This window comes from Mycteria americana, chromosome 7, assembly GCF_035582795.1.
Source record: "Mycteria americana isolate JAX WOST 10 ecotype Jacksonville Zoo and Gardens chromosome 7, USCA_MyAme_1.0, whole genome shotgun sequence".
Classification (NCBI taxonomy): Eukaryota; Metazoa; Chordata; class Aves; order Ciconiiformes; family Ciconiidae; genus Mycteria; species Mycteria americana.
Window position 1 is genome coordinate 18,449,012 of NC_134371.1, and position 18,164 is coordinate 18,467,175.

At 39.8% G+C, this 18,164-nt stretch overlaps 2 protein-coding genes across 8 annotated transcripts in view; one reads left to right on the forward strand and one right to left on the reverse strand.

Annotated features, from left to right (window-relative positions):
• TFDP2 (transcription factor Dp-2) overlaps positions 1-10,224 on the forward strand; it is a 64,518-nt gene extending 54,294 nt beyond the window's left edge. For all 7 annotated transcript variants that reach the window (XM_075507246.1, XM_075507245.1, XM_075507248.1 and 4 more), the window contains 2 exons: positions 2,220-2,325; positions 3,238-10,224. In XM_075507246.1, the coding sequence (XP_075363361.1) occupies positions 2,220-2,325; positions 3,238-3,421 (290 nt within the window). In that variant the 3' untranslated portion in view covers positions 3,422-10,224. The remainder of the gene's footprint in view (positions 1-2,219; positions 2,326-3,237) is intronic.
• ATP1B3 (ATPase Na+/K+ transporting subunit beta 3) overlaps positions 3,395-18,164 on the reverse strand; it is a 50,036-nt gene continuing 35,266 nt past the window's right edge. Inside the window, exon 7 of the mRNA XM_075507253.1 lies at positions 3,395-6,082. Within this exon, the coding sequence (XP_075363368.1) occupies positions 6,071-6,082 (12 nt within the window). The 3' untranslated portion in view covers positions 3,395-6,070. The remainder of the gene's footprint in view (positions 6,083-18,164) is intronic.

Sequence of the window (18,164 nt, forward strand, 5' to 3'; positions counted from 1 at the left end):
AAGTTTTTTCCAAGCTGCTTTCTGTGGTTCATAAGTGTAGCTATTAGTAATTCATCTACTCTGCTAGAAGTAGTAACTCTTCTCATTGTAGGCAGATTCTGTTTTGACAGTCCTTTCCAGACAGGAAATGGCTTCTTAAACCCCCCATCTTTCACAAACTTCCTCTTTCCCCTGGCTCCTCAGAGCCCACTGGAAAACAGAATTTAGAAATATGAGGTAATGAAAGTGCAAGGCAGGGATATGCATCTATGACCCTTCTTTCTGCCTTATGTGTAAAATCCATACTTCCCTTCACTTCGCTCTTCAAAAAGAAAAGCTAACTAGCTGTTACCCAAAACGTTAATAAAACACAAGATTACTAGCAGTGCCTTGTTATTTTTCTGGAATATTAAGCATGTACACACAGGTACACCCCTTCAAAAGACCAGGAAACAACACTGTGATAATCTTTAATCCACTTTATTAATCTACAGTGCAGTCATTCTGAATGGTTCAGCCTCCTCCTGCAAAGACAGGAGGAGACTGTCAGAACATGTTCTCTGTAAAAACAAACCTGCACTTAGGGCAATCTTAATAAAAGCCATCCAGCTATGTCCATATTCAACTATTCTCATCTATTCCATCCTCGCAGATCACCGTAAAGCTGCCATTTACTCATGTTTTCTGTCATGTTCCAAAGACTCTGCTGGCAAGAACATCAGCCTTCCTAGCCTTGCTTTGTAACGTGTCATTTAAATACTTCACTGCTAACAAGTCTCCACAGCGCAAAACAAGGTAGCCTGTGAATCCCAGTGGATGGTGAGCCAATTTATGTGGCTGGGACAACCTGCTTAAAACAGTCCCTCTGCTAGGCAGTAAACTCAAATCTTACAGAGCCAAAGCTTAACAAGAACACAGAAGGACAAATGAGAAAGCGTATGTAACAAACACATTTAATTATTCCTCTTATCTGCTATTATAGAACAATTCTAGATAAAATACAAATAGTACAATCCCATTTTACTGCCATGGTGCTGTACAGAACAGAGGTTTGCTTAGGCACAGAAAATAATAGTGAGGACTGTAACTCCTGGTTTAATGCATCCAGCTGGAACCACAGGCAGGCACCATGAAAAAAAAACTAGACAGTCCTGATATAACTTTATTTTAACTTTGTGTTGAGATGGACTTTGGGTAGGTTAATAGAAACACCTTATCTAAGAAACAAATTACAAACAATCCCCCTCCCCCCTCCCCCCCAAATCCCATAAGTGTAATTGGGTCAATGGACTTGTTTTCCTGATTTGCTTGGCAGAAATGTGCGTAACTGGAAACAACTGACAAGCATTATTTGTTAGGGAATTAGCAAACAAGTACTATGAGCGTCGTAAGTAACCCATTCATGTCCCTCAGAGGGCATTTAACAAATTACCTCAAGGAATTCAGCACTATTGCAAGACCATTTTAATCTTAAAATTTCCTGTCCATCCCTAGGGAGGAGACTGATTTACATATCACACATGCAGTGTACAACAGCCTCTCTCTTTCATACTCTTGGCACAAGACCTTTGACATGGTCTCTTCATGTCCACAGCTGATTGCCATCTCTATTCAGTGTCAGAATGGATTAGGAGGCTGTATTACAGCCAGCTATGAGACCACCAAGATGAAACTCCCTTTGGCCATCAGAACACGCACGACTGAAATGTATACTGCCTTGGTGGCTTCATTGCAGTATCTCCAATCCTGACAAGTACAGCTCCATTTATACCTTCACCAAGAGCAACAGCAAAGGCACTTAGAGCTGTTGGGGCATTTGATAGGATCAATCTGTAGCAGTAAGTTTCCATGAAGGACTCTAAAACTATTTCAGGTACCTGCGATTACATACGGCTACTAGCCAGGGTCATCTGCAGTGTGAATTCTCTTCAGGCAGAGGGAAAAGCTTCATAGAAATAACCACAGTTCTGAGTGTGAGGGATTGCAAGGCTTGAGCGCATCCACAAACACTGGTGGGGTGGGTGGGTGGGTGGGTGGGTGGGTGGGTGTGTGTGTGTGTGTGTGTAAAATTTCATCTTAATTAAACAAGACACATCTACAGTATAAAATCAATTTGAGCTACTGGTACCTTCTTTTCTAAACTAAGGAATCCTAACTGCAAAGAGAATGCAAAGTTTAAGATTGTAAAAGGAAGAAAAAATTTAAGTAACTATCATAAATACAATTATGCTTTCTTCTAGATATGTCTGCAGGATTTTCATGGATAAACCAAGGGTTACTTTCAAGTTCAGCACAAGCAGTTTCACATTTAGAGGTAGCAGGAGGCACTTCTGATGCTAAATCAAGGTAAATAAAATCATTTTTTATTCAAGGATAACGATATATGCTGGTGGTACTTTCAGTAATCTCACTATTTCATACCATTCACATGCAGGAAATGAGATGTTTTCTATTATGGTTGATTTTTGATTGTGAAAAAATCTCTTATTGTGTCTTCCTTGATAATTGTATTTGAAAGGTCAAATCAACATGCTTTGAATTTTGAACATACTAGCTATTTTGTATCTATGTTTCAAAAGAATAGAATCACTTCTAAGCCCTTTATAATAAGGACAGAGTTTTCCTAATTAACCTTAAATTCCTGCCTGGGCATGGACTACAAATAGGTAATTATGTGTGAAAAAAAGCCTGATAATACTTCTGAAGAATACAAAGGAACGTTTGGTGTCTAAATGCACTACTGCTTAAGCTCTCATTAAAGAATTTTAGTCCACACAGTCTAATCATAATTTTAAATTAAAAACCAACCAACCAACCAAAAAACAACCACCACCACCCCAATCCAAAAAACACCTCAACAACCATACCTTTCTTGGGCAGTTACCTGTACCTTAAAAAATGGACAGAGGGATTATTCTGGAACAGGTTCTTCCTCATGGCATTTAATAGCTTAATTTCATATTGCAAACATTTCTGTGTATTGACAAAACTGTGATGGATTTATTCTTTAAGCTTTCTTTGGCTTGATCAATTCTACTAGTTGGTTATGAAAAAAAAGCCACCCAATAATTTTTTTTTTTATGCGACTTCCCCATATTTTAGCAGTTTTCATAACTATTAGCTGTGTTAAATCTAAAGCTTTTGGATTTTTCCTTGTTAGTAGCATTTCTTTAATGAAAGGAAAAGCTGAGGCCAAAAAGAAAGCTTAAAACTTCACAAGAAATCCTCTAAATTTCGACATTTCTGTTATTTTGATAGTGAGAATCCAGGGTTGTGTTTGGACGCTGAAGTGGCCTTAGCAACTGGGCAGTTTCTTGCCCCTAGCAGTCAACAGTCCAGCAGTGCAACATCACGCTACTCTGAATCACGGGGAGAAACTCCATGCTCATTCAATGATGAAGATGAAGAGGATGAAGATGAGGATTCTTCCTCTCCAGAATAAGGACAGTAGAAAACGGAATATACAAAATGCTGCTCATAAATATTCTTAATGGGAGCTCCTGTTTGGATTTTACTTAAGTTTCTTGCCTTGGTTTGCACTGTGTTCAGTGAAGCAAAATGGAAGCTTCAAAACACATTCATCCACAGCTGAAATTTAAAACTTCTTGCAACTGAACACAGAGTGACATGCAGACACAGAACAAACTGTTTTTTATCAACTATAACCAAGGAAAAGAACAAAGTCCCTGGAGATTTGGCAAAGTAAACATCAAGTTCACATTTTCCATTTGGGGACATTCTGTCTCAAGTCTCTGTCTTCCCCTTATCTTTACCAGATGGAGAAGAAAACAGAGTCGGTCAACAAATGCCAGTTCTTGCATTGTCTTTTGGCTGTGCTACCTTTAGAAAAAGGGGGAGAGAGAGCGCACGCGAATGCGCTAAAATAGCTATTTAAAACTATCTTATATGAAAATTGTTCTAGGGAAAGGGGGCTGTTAGAATGTTTGCTTTTTTCTGTTCAACTTGCTGTATAGAAGATTCTTAAAGTAATATAAATTGCAAGTGATTAAATGAATCTTGAAATAGTTTAAATCCATTTTAGATACTCTAAAAGTAACAATAGTATGTCTCTTTTGAAAGGTTCATATGTTCATTTATACTGCAGACCTAATTTATTATAAATAAGTGATTATTCTTAGCCATTATTAAACAGTCAGGATAAAAACAGCAGTATTGTCTGCACCAGCTTTTTTCAAGGAAAAAAAGTTTAAAAATTGTATTTCTAGATTGTGGTGTATCCAGTATAGCTTCTCCTTTACTATTCTAACTTTATAATCCCTTTGATTTTATAGCATGTGTTGGTTTTTTTTTAAAAAAGGCCTCTATGTTAAGGATCTCAGGCAGCATGTTTTCAAGACAGTATTTTGAAATGCAGGGTGGGCAGTCATAGGTTTTAAAGTCATAGGTTGAGGTTCTTGGGGAAAAAAATTAAATTTCAACAATACATCATTTCATGTTTTGTATTCTAGTCAGCTTGGATTATGATAGACTAACTTTCTTAAAATGAACTTCTGTTGCACTCGCCTTGATGCGCCTTTGAAAAACAGTAGTATCGAACCAGTTCTTAAAATAATTTGTGGCTAAAATTACACAACGTGAATCCCATTTGAACTGTTAAATTAGACTTGCTACAGGAGGCTCCGTGTTCTGTAGTTATCATCACATGCAATCATAAAGACCTTTTTAAAATAAAAACTTGAATAACAGAGCAAAATACACTGTAGATGTACTCTTCCCATGGCGTTCTAACATCCAGTATTTTAACTAGTCTCGAAGTTAACTATTTTTAATGAGGTAAATTCAGTTTAAAATAGCATTACTTCTTTTTAGTTTTTATACTGTGTGTAAATAGTTGACCTGTTTCTAAGTACCAGTGTATTAGCTGTCAGAGCTCAACGACGTTGGCTCTGTTATTTCATTACGAGATTAGGCAGCTTGTCATACTGTTCTTTGCTTGAGCAATGGCAGCAAACTGTATCCCTGGACTGCCATGACCATTACGCTCGCAGAGTGTGGTGTATGTCCACCTGATCCTTTACAGACAAACCTGCACTCAAGCCAATGAGATCCAAAAGCACCAAGCCTGAGCTAGTGAGATAAACTGAGGCTCCAGCTAAAAAGCTCCCTGGCTGTTGTACACACAACTACCTACATACAGGACAGGAGAAACAGTGAGGAGCATACAAGCACACCTGCATGTTTGCATTAAAAACTTAGAAACTTTTCACAGATAGCTGGAACTCCTCCTGCATTTGAGGGGCAGTTAGGGCGGCACCATTATTTAGGTATAGCTCTTGACTGAGCAAGTAGAGCTATCTAGCTTACACAAATGAGTTGCAAGTGCACAAATTAAAAGAATTCTCATATGCCTACCATGTTATTCACCCTCTGGGCAAGACTGTTAAGACTGTCCTCATGGCTCACAGGCAACAGGAGACTGAGGGATTTACACCACCTCACTTCAACCAAATCTGTAACACTACCTCTATATGAAGACAAGCTTTACAAATACAAAATAACATTCTTGCTGAGAGAGTCAATGCACTTGGTTGAAGTGGCTCACTCTTGAAATAAGAGGAGGAGAAGGTAACAGACACTCCAGGCATATTACTATGGAATTGTCAGCTTCATGAATGACATTTCATTTAAACATAATTGCTTTTATTCTTAAAAACCCATTGTTTTTTCAAAAACTGTCTGTCAGTCAGCTTTCATTGGAGAGGGCAGATCAAAGATACCTGATAGATGCAGGATCCTAAGGAACTCTTAAAGAGGGGAACATTTTCTAAAGTTATTATTCCCCCCTCCCCAATACATTAGGGGCACATTTAACTTTACACTTTCTTCACATTTCCCACTCAAGATCTGTGTAAAAAGAAAAACCAGCAAAACACTAAACAATTGCTAAAGAGGAGCACTTTGAACTATAAGAACCTGGCAATAAAATGCTTCCTGCCCAGAAATGGAATGTATTTTATTAGCAGTCAGTTTGTGCTTTACAGGAGGAAGATCTTCAGTGATATCTTCCTTCCATTGATGTCCATGTCCTTCAAAGCAGCAGACTGCACAGGTACTTGCTTTCTGGCAAACTTCAAGCTATCAACTTAAAAAAAAAAAAATCCAGGAGCACATAACATTTATTTAGACAGTTGAACCAAGACTTTAAAAGTAATTTTTCCTGAACTAGTTGAATACAAAGGACAAAACAAGTTAGAACATTTAGAAGAGACTTCAAAAGGAAATTCTTTCCTTGGGATTCTTTGTGCCAAGTTCCAGTTGAGGATGAAGTTCAACTAAAGCACTGCGGTCTTGTGATTACACTACAGTCTGGGAACTAGGAGAATTTTGGGCCTTATTGAGCCGTAGTCACTCATGTATGATCACAGGCAAGCCTTTCAATCATTCTTGTTGATCTTAGCTGACATATTTTAAAAACCCACACACATAAAAAAAACCTAAAACACAACAGGTAAATGCAGGACCTCACAAAATGCAGCTGTTGCATCTGAATTGAGCTCTGAGCAATTACGAGTAACAAAGGGATTGAGAATATTAATCAACCCCACAGCTCCCACTAAGCTAATAGCAGCAGCTGTGCTCAGTTGCTTCAACATGCAGGCCTTCCCTCCCTCTGAAAGCCAGCAGCAGATACTTTCCAGAATAAAACGGTCATTAGCAAGACTGGTTTTCCTATTTTCTATTCAGTTACCATCATCCTCTCCTGTCTCCTGCAATACCCTTGACATCCATTGGTATGAAACAAGTAGCAACTGGTACTAGATGGTATCTCTAGGCAAAGTTAACATTTAAATTGTCATGCGTGGCATGTTTCTGCGTCTTGGAATACTATTTCTTGGTTATACATTCAGAAGGCACTTGGCTGCAAGCAATATAATGCTGTGTGTAAATGCTTTTTTATATATTGCAGTAAACAGCTTTATTTCTGGACTTATAGTGCTTGAAAAAAATCTAAATTTGACTTGGAAAAACTTGTCAGCACCACAAACTAGATGGAAAAAAATGAGTGGAGACAGCATCTTTCTATTATGTGGAACTCTGGCATAATGTTTGTGGATTTTGTTTTTTCAAATTGTATTCAGGTGTGCCAGTCTTCTCATTTCAACACTGGAATTAATGGCAACAATCCACCTAATCTAAGAAAGTGTGTATATTTAAGTAAAGACTAAAGCAAATGATACCAGTTTAACTGAAGGTATGATTTTAACTAACTTCATTAAACCTAGTACAAGCCACACTGTAGATATTTCCATTTTGGTTAAGGGTTTTGTTTAGCTTGCAAATACTCCTAATCCTTTTGAGCTGCTGGAAATTGCTGAGTACACAGAATACCCACAGAGGGCCTTGTGTTGATCAGCTAAGTCATCCTGAAGTAACACTATGTAAAAAGGCCTAATAACCAAATTTTAATCCTTTTTTTTTAAAAAGAAAAACAAACCCCTCAAGTTCATACATAAAATGATGCTTGAATTTGGAATTCCACAGTTAAGGTTTTAAATGTCAAGTGCTCTTTCTTCTGACCATATCCACCATCTTAATTCAAGAGCATGGCTGAAATGCAATCATATTTGAACACTGGGAAATACTCATTTTTATAATTAACTGGCTCTTTTCAGCTGAAAATAATCCAGGCAGTTTATCGAGAAGACTTTCCTTTTAGTGAATTAAAGACATTTGGGTTTTGGATTCATTTAAAAACAAAAGCTAGTAATCACAGGGTATAGTATATAGTATAGAACAAACCAAAACAAGTTCTCTTCTGACTGACCCACCTAATTTCGTTACATTCTTTTCATTGCAAGAGACTCTCAGGAACATAAGTATTTTAAATAACCAGATATAATGAAGCTGGGAAAAGACTATCTGAGCTTTTTAAATTTTTGATTTAAAAAATTCTAGTAATAGTCATACTTTGAGGTGATGTCCTTCTGCTTACTACAAGCTTAATTTTAAAGAAAGAAATGCTGCAGTTGAGTTACTCCAAGGCCTGGTATATTTTACAGCTAAAGGCATCTCAACCTTCAGCACTGGGAAACAGTGCCTACTGCAGCATTACTGAGGAACAAAGAAGAGGCTAAGGACCACTGGCCTGTTTACTGAGTTTTTGTGTTTTAAAATATGCCACTTCTTGAATTCTGACCTATGTTACAAGTAATATGCCAATAAATCATTTGTAATTTCTGATTATCACACCCTTACCCTTGCAAGCATGTTAACAGCTCTACTTAATTTTCTGCTGGCAGGTGTTCACATAACCAAATCCTGATACCATGAAACTTCCTGAAATGCTCATTCCTTAGACTTAACCAAGTTCCCAGATCAGATTATCTCTTTCCTATTTAACTGTTAGAATTTAGTCCAGCGAGTGTTTTTAAGAGGCTGTGAGCAACTATTCTCACCTGGACCCAGGTATATTGCCAAAAAAATCCCCACAATCAACATTACTCCCAGTTGTTCATTCCCTCTGTTAAGTATTACCATCCTTTCAAGTGGCACTAGAGCTGCTCACACAAGTACTTCCTAGCTCGTTCAATCTAATTACTTGAGTTGGCATCCATGGATACCTAACCCAGCTGGTACTGACAGTTAGGTGAGGGAGTGCTCATAAAAGCAGTCCAACAGTAACAACTAAAGGGGCTGTTTATCTCAGCTGTTTAGAGAGTGCATACTCATTCTACATCTTTAATACTCCTACCTTGTCTGGCCTACCCCAAAGATCAGCCAAAACCAAAATGTTTTCTTTCTGCTTATAACTTTTTGACAGTACGCAAGAAACCAGCACTTAGGATATCCACCTAAGCTGCAGGACACCAAAAATCCTTGCACAAAATTGGGCAGAAGAAACATCTGAGATCTAACCATCCAAATCTCAGGAGAAAGCCTCTCACTTAGGAACAATATGAAGCAAATTAATAACGTAATTTTTCCTCTCTCCAATAAACAAAGCAGGCTGACGTGGGTCAGATCAGTATCTGTAGGAGGGCCATGATAATTCCAAGCAGATAGAGGAACCTCCCAGTATCCCAGACTTGCATCTCTTCTTAGTATTCTGTATTGGCTAGAGTAAGTGGCAACCAGTTAATGTTCTGACTTCTCTGAATGCCATTCTTAAATACTTAATGCTCTCCAGGCATAGGCGCTTTAGATATATGAACACCGTGGGATAGCAGGAAACAGCTATGTAAAATTTAAATCCAGTTGTAGATGTAAATCACACTCATCTATGCAGTATATAGGAAACTTTTTCCAAGACAAAATGAGTCTTTAACAGTGACCTGTTTTTAGCCTATTCTCATTATCCAGGCTGAGTGAAACAGAGAAATTAATCGCTAGCACCGTCTGATTCTTGTGCCTTCCATGAAGCAGCAATGGCACACCCGTAAGAGCAAGGCAGTCAAAGAAGAAAAAAACACCACATAGCCATAGCCCTTCCCACTGAAATTTTTAGGTCACCTACAATTATTCTGAATGGCCACAAAAGTTAAAACATTGACCAGAAAAGGTTAAGTCCACAAAATCAGTCTCCCATTTTTTTGGTGGGTTTGTTAAATCTCTAATGCAACTTTAACAATTAGTAGATTTGCTTGCACTAGTGCAGGGATTAAGTGGATCTCCCAGAATTTCCCTAGGAAAACGCCAGCTGAATCAGAACCCATCACACAAGTTTCTGGCACATCCCCTTGTCTCTAACGCCAGGCTGTATATATGAAAAATACTTCAGAGAAGTATATGCAAATGTTATGACACTGTATCTCACAAGCACCTACTGTGAAAAAAATTAATCCTACTTTGAACAAACGTGTAAGAACTAGGATATGAGTTCACCCTCGTTCCTCAGATCCTGACTGCAAATAATGCCCTGGGACCAAGGCACCAACCTGTCTTGGCATATCCTCCACCGCATCAGGAGTAACTAGCCAGCAAGTACAGGCACAGTTTTTACAACAGTACATGTCTGTTGGCACTTCTTGGATGATCTGGCAATAGATGAATCCCTTGGCAATGAGTCAGTGCTGACGTACACATCAACCAATGTTACGGAGCCGCTGCAACATGCAGTATGGGATAAAAAAGGCAGGGCCATCCATCCCCCCCGTTACAGTAGCACTTTTTAGTATCTACTATATTCTATATGGAAGTAAGTTGTAGAGACACTTCCTTTTTATGTTTCAAATGCAGAAACCACTTGAAAGTCCATTAACTTTTAAATGAAATATAACCTTTTTTTTTTCTTTTTTTCTTTTTTTTTTTTTTTAAGAACAAGGCCAGTCACAGACAAAGCTATTTCATGACCTCTTTCAGTGCTGAGCTCGAAGGCGGGCTTGTAAACATGGTGGGTGGGAAGAGAAGAAGCACTGACAACTCCAATTTATGAGGATGCTAACTATATGGGACTTAAAGTTTTAATTAATTTTTTAATCCACTCGTCTTACTCTTGCCCTCCCCCAACATACGTCTGGGCATAAAGTATCACACAAACACTTTGGCAGAAATGTTTCTCCCTTTTCTTGTGCTGAAATCCTGTGTCTTCGGGAAAGACTAAGTTGCCCATTCATCTTTTAAACAGTTTGCTGCATATTTTTGAATTCTCCATAACTTTCTTTCTTTCCAAATACCTTTAAATTATAAAGTTTTATTTTTGCAGAAAGACTGCTATTAAGCTATGCTGATTTTTTTTGTCCTGATCAAATAGTGTTAATTTCTACTACCACATTGTACATGGCTAGGAGTAGCATAAAGAAGAATGTGGTAGTATTCTACGTGCTTTAAACACTGACAAAGATATAAAGAAAAAGGCATATATGAAGTTTTACTTTCCTAATAGGAACACTGGCATTAGCAAATAGTATATTTGAACCAATAGGAAATATTACTTTGTAGTAGCAAACACTTTGTAAATAAAAACTTGTTATTTTTTTAATGAAAATTTTATAGAAGAAGCTATTTCTGTATACTCAATTGATCCCATGTTTACTGAAAATGCTGCAAGTGGGAATTGTACACTGCAAAACGGGGGTGTGGAGCAGACAAGTCTGACTGAACTGAAAACTATGTATGCTTTGGAGAAAAACATCCAGTTGTCTGTGAACAGGAACATAAAGCTTAACTGTAGAAGAACTGAATAAAAGAATTTCAAGGCAATGGGATTAGGCTTGTTTTTGAGAAAAACATTGTGGAAAAAAGTTGCTCAAGGTTAATGTTGACAGTATGTGTACATCATTTTTAAAAAAAAAAAAAGTAAACCTCCTACTTTACAATTTAATGTCCAGGAAATACTGCATCCTTTGGTGTTTTGAAAATAAATAGAAAAAATCTAGCAATTGCAGCCTCATTGGTTAGTTTACCATTCAGAGCAACTTAGTATGTCATTGTCCAGGGTAAGATGCCCGACTTCTGAAATTGTTATATTTTGACAAAATAACTCACAAAGTGTTTAGGAGTATTATTGTCCCTATCTTGTCAAGACATGCACACAATCTATACCTAAGAGGCGGCCTCAGAAACAGCTAATCATTTTCCACGTCAAACTGAATGCACATTTCACACAGACTTTTTCATTCTGTTTTCTTAAAAGTGTTAGGCCTTTCTATTTAACAGTCAAGTCTGCTAGGAAGGAATTCACAGTGTGCTCCTCAGCATGCTCTATTCCACTAGTCTGTGTGCTACCCTTGTGTCTCATGCTAAATCCTCTGTCCTGTGGACACTCTTCGAACATCTATAGGCTCTGACCATATATCCTTCCAGCCCCTTTCCCCCTATTTTGTTAGCAAGAATCTAAATGATAAGAATTTAGGGAGCATTAAATACAGTCCCTCTTCATCATCTGTGTTGGTTTCCCAACTCCACCAAATACAAAAACGCCAAGTAATTTCACAGTGCTTGTTTTTCCCCACGAGCACAGAAGACCCATGACTTAATATTTTTAATCTCAAACCAGCTGAACGTGAAGGTTAAAAGACAATAGGAAAAGACTTGCAAAACTGTAAATTCATTCTTGTGTAAGAAATAGAAACTCTAGCACAGACTCCTTTCATTTAAAATGCGTTGGCATATTTGGGAAGGCATTTTCATGAATAGATTTAGCAGACTCCAGTTAGCCCCAAATAACTAGCTAAAAACTCCTATGTGTTTTTTATGGGCAAGAAACACAACTGAAGAAATTAGAGGGTACAGTCTTTATCTATCTCAGTAATAAAGATATTGCTTATTTTAAAAAAAAATAGTCTAAAAATCTGTACCTCCTTTTCTGTCAGTGCTATGTAAGTTGCTACTAGAAGGATTCTGGAACATTAAACTAACGGTGAAGCTGGTTGGAATAAATACTCTCCTCTACAGACTCTAAAAGGACAGGGTTTTGTTGTGAGGTACTTTATTTCTTTGTGCCGTGTTTTCACCTGGGCATCTCTCCCCTAAGAACCTAACACAGAGACTGAGAAAGTGTTAAAGCATAAAAGCCCTTTTATTCTTCTAAGAAAGAAGTACTTGGCATGGTTCTCCAAGAATGGAGAAGTCTGCAAATCGGGTGCTCTGAAATTGCAAATGCTTTTGGCTAGAATTTATTTGACTGTCCAATAAGATAGCATCACACAAACTGTTTTATATTTTTCTTCACATAAATCTGTATGTTTTCTAAAAAAAGGAATCAAGCAATGGTAACTGCTGCAGCATTAAGGTGCTCTGTGCTAACAATAACAACAGAAACATTAAGACAACAACAAATCTTTTCCTTGGTTAAAAAAAAAAGTAGTCTTTAAAATTGTATTTTGCTGAATTACACACATTCTGTTAGAAAGCAAAAAGATCTCAAAACATTCAGGGAAACCAGAAAAAGAAAAACACCAAATTTGTGTAGGTTTATTCTTCATTAAACTTTGTCTCAACCCCAAGTGTAGGATAGGAGATAAATTTGAACAATACTTCATTGTGGAAGCCCACTGTCACGAGTACTGTCCCTGACCGCGTGTGATTCGTGTAGGTTGCTCCTGAACACAGTTCAGCTTTACTGCAGTGTGCCTGTCCTTCGTCTGCCTGAAGGATGATGGATCTTTGCTCTCGGGGTCCTACTTAATACCGAATTCCTATTCTGTTGCTCCTGCTGTAGATCATTTAAAAGGCTCGAAAATCTAACGTCACTGGGATTGTCTCCTTGCTGAAACCACTGTTCAAGGGTAACAAAACACGAGAAACTGCCTATATATTTCACAGGATAAACAGTACTTCTCATCTGTCACAATGGTTAAAACAAGTCTGTCATACTGAAAAAACACAAGTCGTTGAAGGTTTGGCATTCCTGCCCATTGGTTCTTACAGCTGCCACCTAGACAACCAATTGCAGGCCTGACTTTGTTACACGTTGAGAATCCCTCACCAGTCATTCAGAGAACTCACAGATCCATGAACCGTAACTGAAAACCATTGTCCCAGACACAGCTGAGCAGGAAGTGATGTAAAAGCCTGCAACAATGAGATGACATCAAAAGGAAGAAGTACTGGCAAACAGAAGGGTTTATGTTCTTCCAGCATAAGGCTGCAAAAAGACTTATAAAATGGCAGAGTTATGGAAGCACCATTGTTTTAGAATACATGAAACCAATACTCCTTTGGTTCAACTGATCTGTGCTAACCCAAGCTTTCATCATCTTGACATTAAAGTCCAGGTTATACAGCAATGACAATACACAAATATTACATTTAATTAATCTATCGCTATTAATTGAACATTATTTTTCAAATATTAAACAACAAAAATCCTGTTTAATACCATATTATGTAAAAAGCAGCAGACTACATTTTTACAGCAGCTGCTGGCATAAACAAGATAGATAGTTATTTTTCATAAATAAGCACCGCAAAGACATAAATTTCTTGGCACATTTAGGAGTTAAAAAACCATTTCAAATGAGTAAACCACACAGATGATGGGAAAAATGTCCTAGCATCTACCTGTGTACAACTTAAGCCTCCAGCTTTCCAGACTGAAATTAAACAGCATTCAGAGCTCTCAGTAAAATGACTAGGTTGAGGGCATGGACAAGGACAAGTTACTGCAAGGTAAGGAAGGGTGTGAACTCACAAACAGCTCACACAACGTGACTGCCCATGTTGCACCCCACAGAAAGCTTCTCTGTGGTAAAGGTAAGATTTTTATTGGGGGGGGGAGGGAGGAGTGGAGCTTCCACAGTTGCCGGCATGTTTTAAGGCCACACCTTAGTTAAGCATCAGAAAAAGAAGCGTTTGCACATTCATGTATTTTGTCAAAAGACAGTTCTTGGGCTTTAAATCTACCGTTGTGGAATGGCGAGTTATGACCAGAACAGCCGTATTATTCTCCTTTCCAAAAAACTATATCCTTCTCTTTAGGATATATCCTGTATTTGCCAAGTTCCCATATTTGCTTCTATCATCTGTTTTGTTCCTGTTTCAGTGATAGAGGCATACATGCTCAGCAGCTCAGTCTGCTCTTCAACAAGAGGATGACCGAGCTCTTGTCCACCTCGGGGAACGCCGGCTTGCAGACACTCCCTGCCCTCCTCGCAGAGCGAGGTCCAGCACAGCGCGCTCTGCCAGCGGAGAACTCTGGGCAGACTTACCATGACAATAAAGAAACACAAAGGCATAACAGGCTGTTGACCTACGGAAGACAGGACGTCCACATCGTCCTCCAAACATACGGTGCAAGGTAATGCCACCTGCCACTTTCTTAACGCTTCCAAAGTTGGTTTTGCGCTCATTTCCCAGAAGCCAAGTCGCACTTTGCAGGAGTTTTCACACCTGCGGTATCACCCAGCTATACTTATTTTGCACATCTTCCCCACACCTGCAGAGAACCGCAGACACACCGCACCGTCTGGAACCACCGACGGACCACCTTCTCCTCTTTACAGCTCTACCAGATACACACAGGCTTTCACCTGCCCAGCCCCTCCGTGTGACTGAGGTCGCTCGTCCTCGGAGCCCAGGCGTGCCGACCGAGGCGGCGTTGAGCTCCCTTGCCGCCGGGCACTCCGCGCTGACCGCGGGGGGTGCAGCTCTGCGGCCGCTCTCCCACCTTTTCTGAGGCGCCGGCCCGGCGCGGGCAGCCGTCCCTTTCTCCCCCGCCCCCGTTACCTGCGGTACCCCCGTCCGTCCCGCGGGCAGGCGTGGCGGGCCGGCCGGCAGCTCTGGAGAGGCCCCCGCCCCCTCCCCCAACGGCTAACGGCCGCTGCGCGCGCCAGCGCCGCCCTCCAGCCGCCCTGGCCGGGGCAGGGGCCGGAGCCCGGCAGCTCGCAGGCGCGGTGCGGCCCAGCGGCCTGGGGGCAGGGGCGCGCAGCGGTCTTTTTAATACATACTTTTTACATTTTTCCGAGTCCAATTTAATTTCTGTTAAAAACCAACACGAAGGAGGCAGTGGAGGAGGCTACAGTGCGGTCCCCTGTCTCCTTAAGTCCCGGTGAGGCTGTCTGGGGCAGCACCAGGGCTGCCACCGCCGTGCACGGTACTGAGTTTTGCAGCAAAAGAAAAAAGAAGTCTTACTTGCAGAGAACCGTCCCTACGTAGGATTTAAATAGACTCGGAACCAGAAGGCAAACAAAAGCTAAATCAACCTTTTTATAAACATTCTTGAAGAGTTTGAAATTAGCAAAGCTTGACTGGAAACCCCTCTTCACCTAACTGAACCTTTTAAATCACTATTTCACGGCAGCCTGCAATAGCAGACTCCAGCTGCAGAGTGACGTGTTGCACGATGAATGGAGCGTGTCTGTCGCCAGGCCATTTCGGCTGGTACGGACCGGGGGCAGGAGCACCCCCCTCCAGAGGAGCCCCCTCCTGTCACTGCCTGCAGCGGGGCTCAGCACCTGCGCTGCAGGCCTGACGCGTCGAGACAGCGTGGCCTGGCTGCCATGATCCACACCCAAAACAAGCCCCATCACAAGCCTCCGTTGTAATTATTTTAGGACTTTTGTAGGAAATTCCAGAGTTTGAAGCATGCTGTAGGTCAGCAGTGTTCAGCTGCTAGAATTGGAGAGACTATTTTTATTAAAAAATAATTAAGAAAAAGTGGCCAAAACCCAACAGTTTCCGATAGATGCTTTAACCTAGTCTCCTTTTAAAGCCTTCCACAGCAGTGCCTGGGACTTCTTCAACTGTTACTCCTTGTATGGACTCCCTGACTGGATTTATGAAATGCATGGAGCCACTCCCATAGAGAGTGGCCTCTCACCATGAGGAAGAAAAAATGGCTACTTCAAAGTTCTGAACATACCATCGAGCAATACAGAATAATCATGACAGGGAGAATACATGAAGTGTGTGAAATCTATATGTTATTAACTGGGGAAAAAATAAGTGATTCAACTAAACGCTTAGATTTAATGGGTGGCGAACCTCCAAAGGTGAAAAACCTTAACTGTTTTAAATGCATTGGAGAGTTAAAAAACACAAACTGCTCTGGAGGATCTGCAGAAAAAACTTCAAGATGGAAAAAGATCCAGTGCTTGCAAAACACCCTTTGGGGGAGACCTCTTTTTTGGTTTTAATTATCATCATCTTAACACTAAGATAACATTTTCACATTACCATAACAAAGTAATTAAGTCTTAGTCATAGTAAATTAACTGAATTGTAGAAGCTGCTATACATACTGCTAATAAGATAACTTTGTATGAGATGTAATGAATACAGCTGTTGGCTGTTTGCAGTCAGGCTAGCCATTCTGATGCAAGTCCAAGATTTTATTGTTATTACTACTTTCAAACCTTCTCACCTTTGATATTTTCTCATCATCTCATTAGCACGACTAAAGCCAAGTTGGAAACATTCTAGGCTTAAAAACTTTATTCATGTTCTGCCAAGTTCCTACCTACGGTTTCCTGACATCAGGCAATATATGAAGACTATTAAGTTAAGATTGAATGGTAGGTCTATTCCGTTTAGGGTCCATCGCCAAATGACTGAATCAACTACATCAGAGCATTTATCAGATCAGTATTTGTTGGCCCCTGAGCAGCAAATGAGGGGCGGAAACTTTTGCACTTGTAGAGACCTGATCAGGTTTGTACATTAACTGAGGATCCTTCCAGTCTGTGTAACTGTATGATTGTGTGTGTTCCCGAGATGATTTATATTGACCCATCTATTTATCTATTTAAATATAGGAAATTAAATATAGGAAATGTGTGACTGGCATGATAACAAATGGGTGTATCACCAGAGATGCAACAATTCTGGGAAATAAAGCAGTTCTGGTTGCCGAAGATTTTTCATAAATAACTGCAGAGTCCAAAGTTGCCAGACTCAGACGTTGGTCTCATTCATTCATTTCATAGAGCAGTATCCCTATTTCAAACCTTTGGAAAAATGCATCCATCAAGTGGTATATTTTATGACTAATAAACTGTTCACAGTTAAATATACTGCACTAAAAGATAATTGCAGCCAAATATACCCCACTCTGATTGCTAATGGGTATAATCCCCCAAACTGGGACGTTTTTTCTTGTTTCTATTCAACTAATTAAACTTGTGCCAGAAAAAGACAATATGAAAATACCAGTAGCAAGAAGGAAAAAAAAAGGGCAGAAGATGGCCCTTACCAGTGGTCAGACTCTTAAAAGATACAAAATCTGAAAGTGGCCCATGCGCTGTTCTCGATGCTGCCCAATGTAGTGGAGAGGTGCAAGGGCACGGAAACAGAGTGGGCCAACAGACCTTGCTAACCAAGCGAGTCTGGTTTCATGGGTACAGGATGCACGCACACTGGAAAAAGAATGCACACTGATGAGCATTTTGAAGGTGATACCGTTACCCCACAAGTGTGAGTCGTTTACCCGGTGTGCAAGATGCCAATATACACACAGGGCGGAGGTATTTTATTTCATGTCTGCGCAGAGATGGGTGCTAGGTGGTAGCTCCACAAAGCTAGCACAAAGTTCGGTCATACAGGTACAGTATTTCTACAGTCTAGTTATGCATATGCATAAGTAATTACACAAAGCAGTTTTCTATTGGTCTACATTTCTCTTATTTCAACTTAAAGCTACAGTGCTACTTTAATATTCTGCGCATGCTCAAAGGTGAGGGGTCTCTGCTTGGGCCGGGGTCTCCAGCTCGAGGGGTGTGACTTTTAGTATTATAATGAGGATAGTTCACACGAGGGTGCTTCTTATCACACTTCTACTAGTTGTTTCA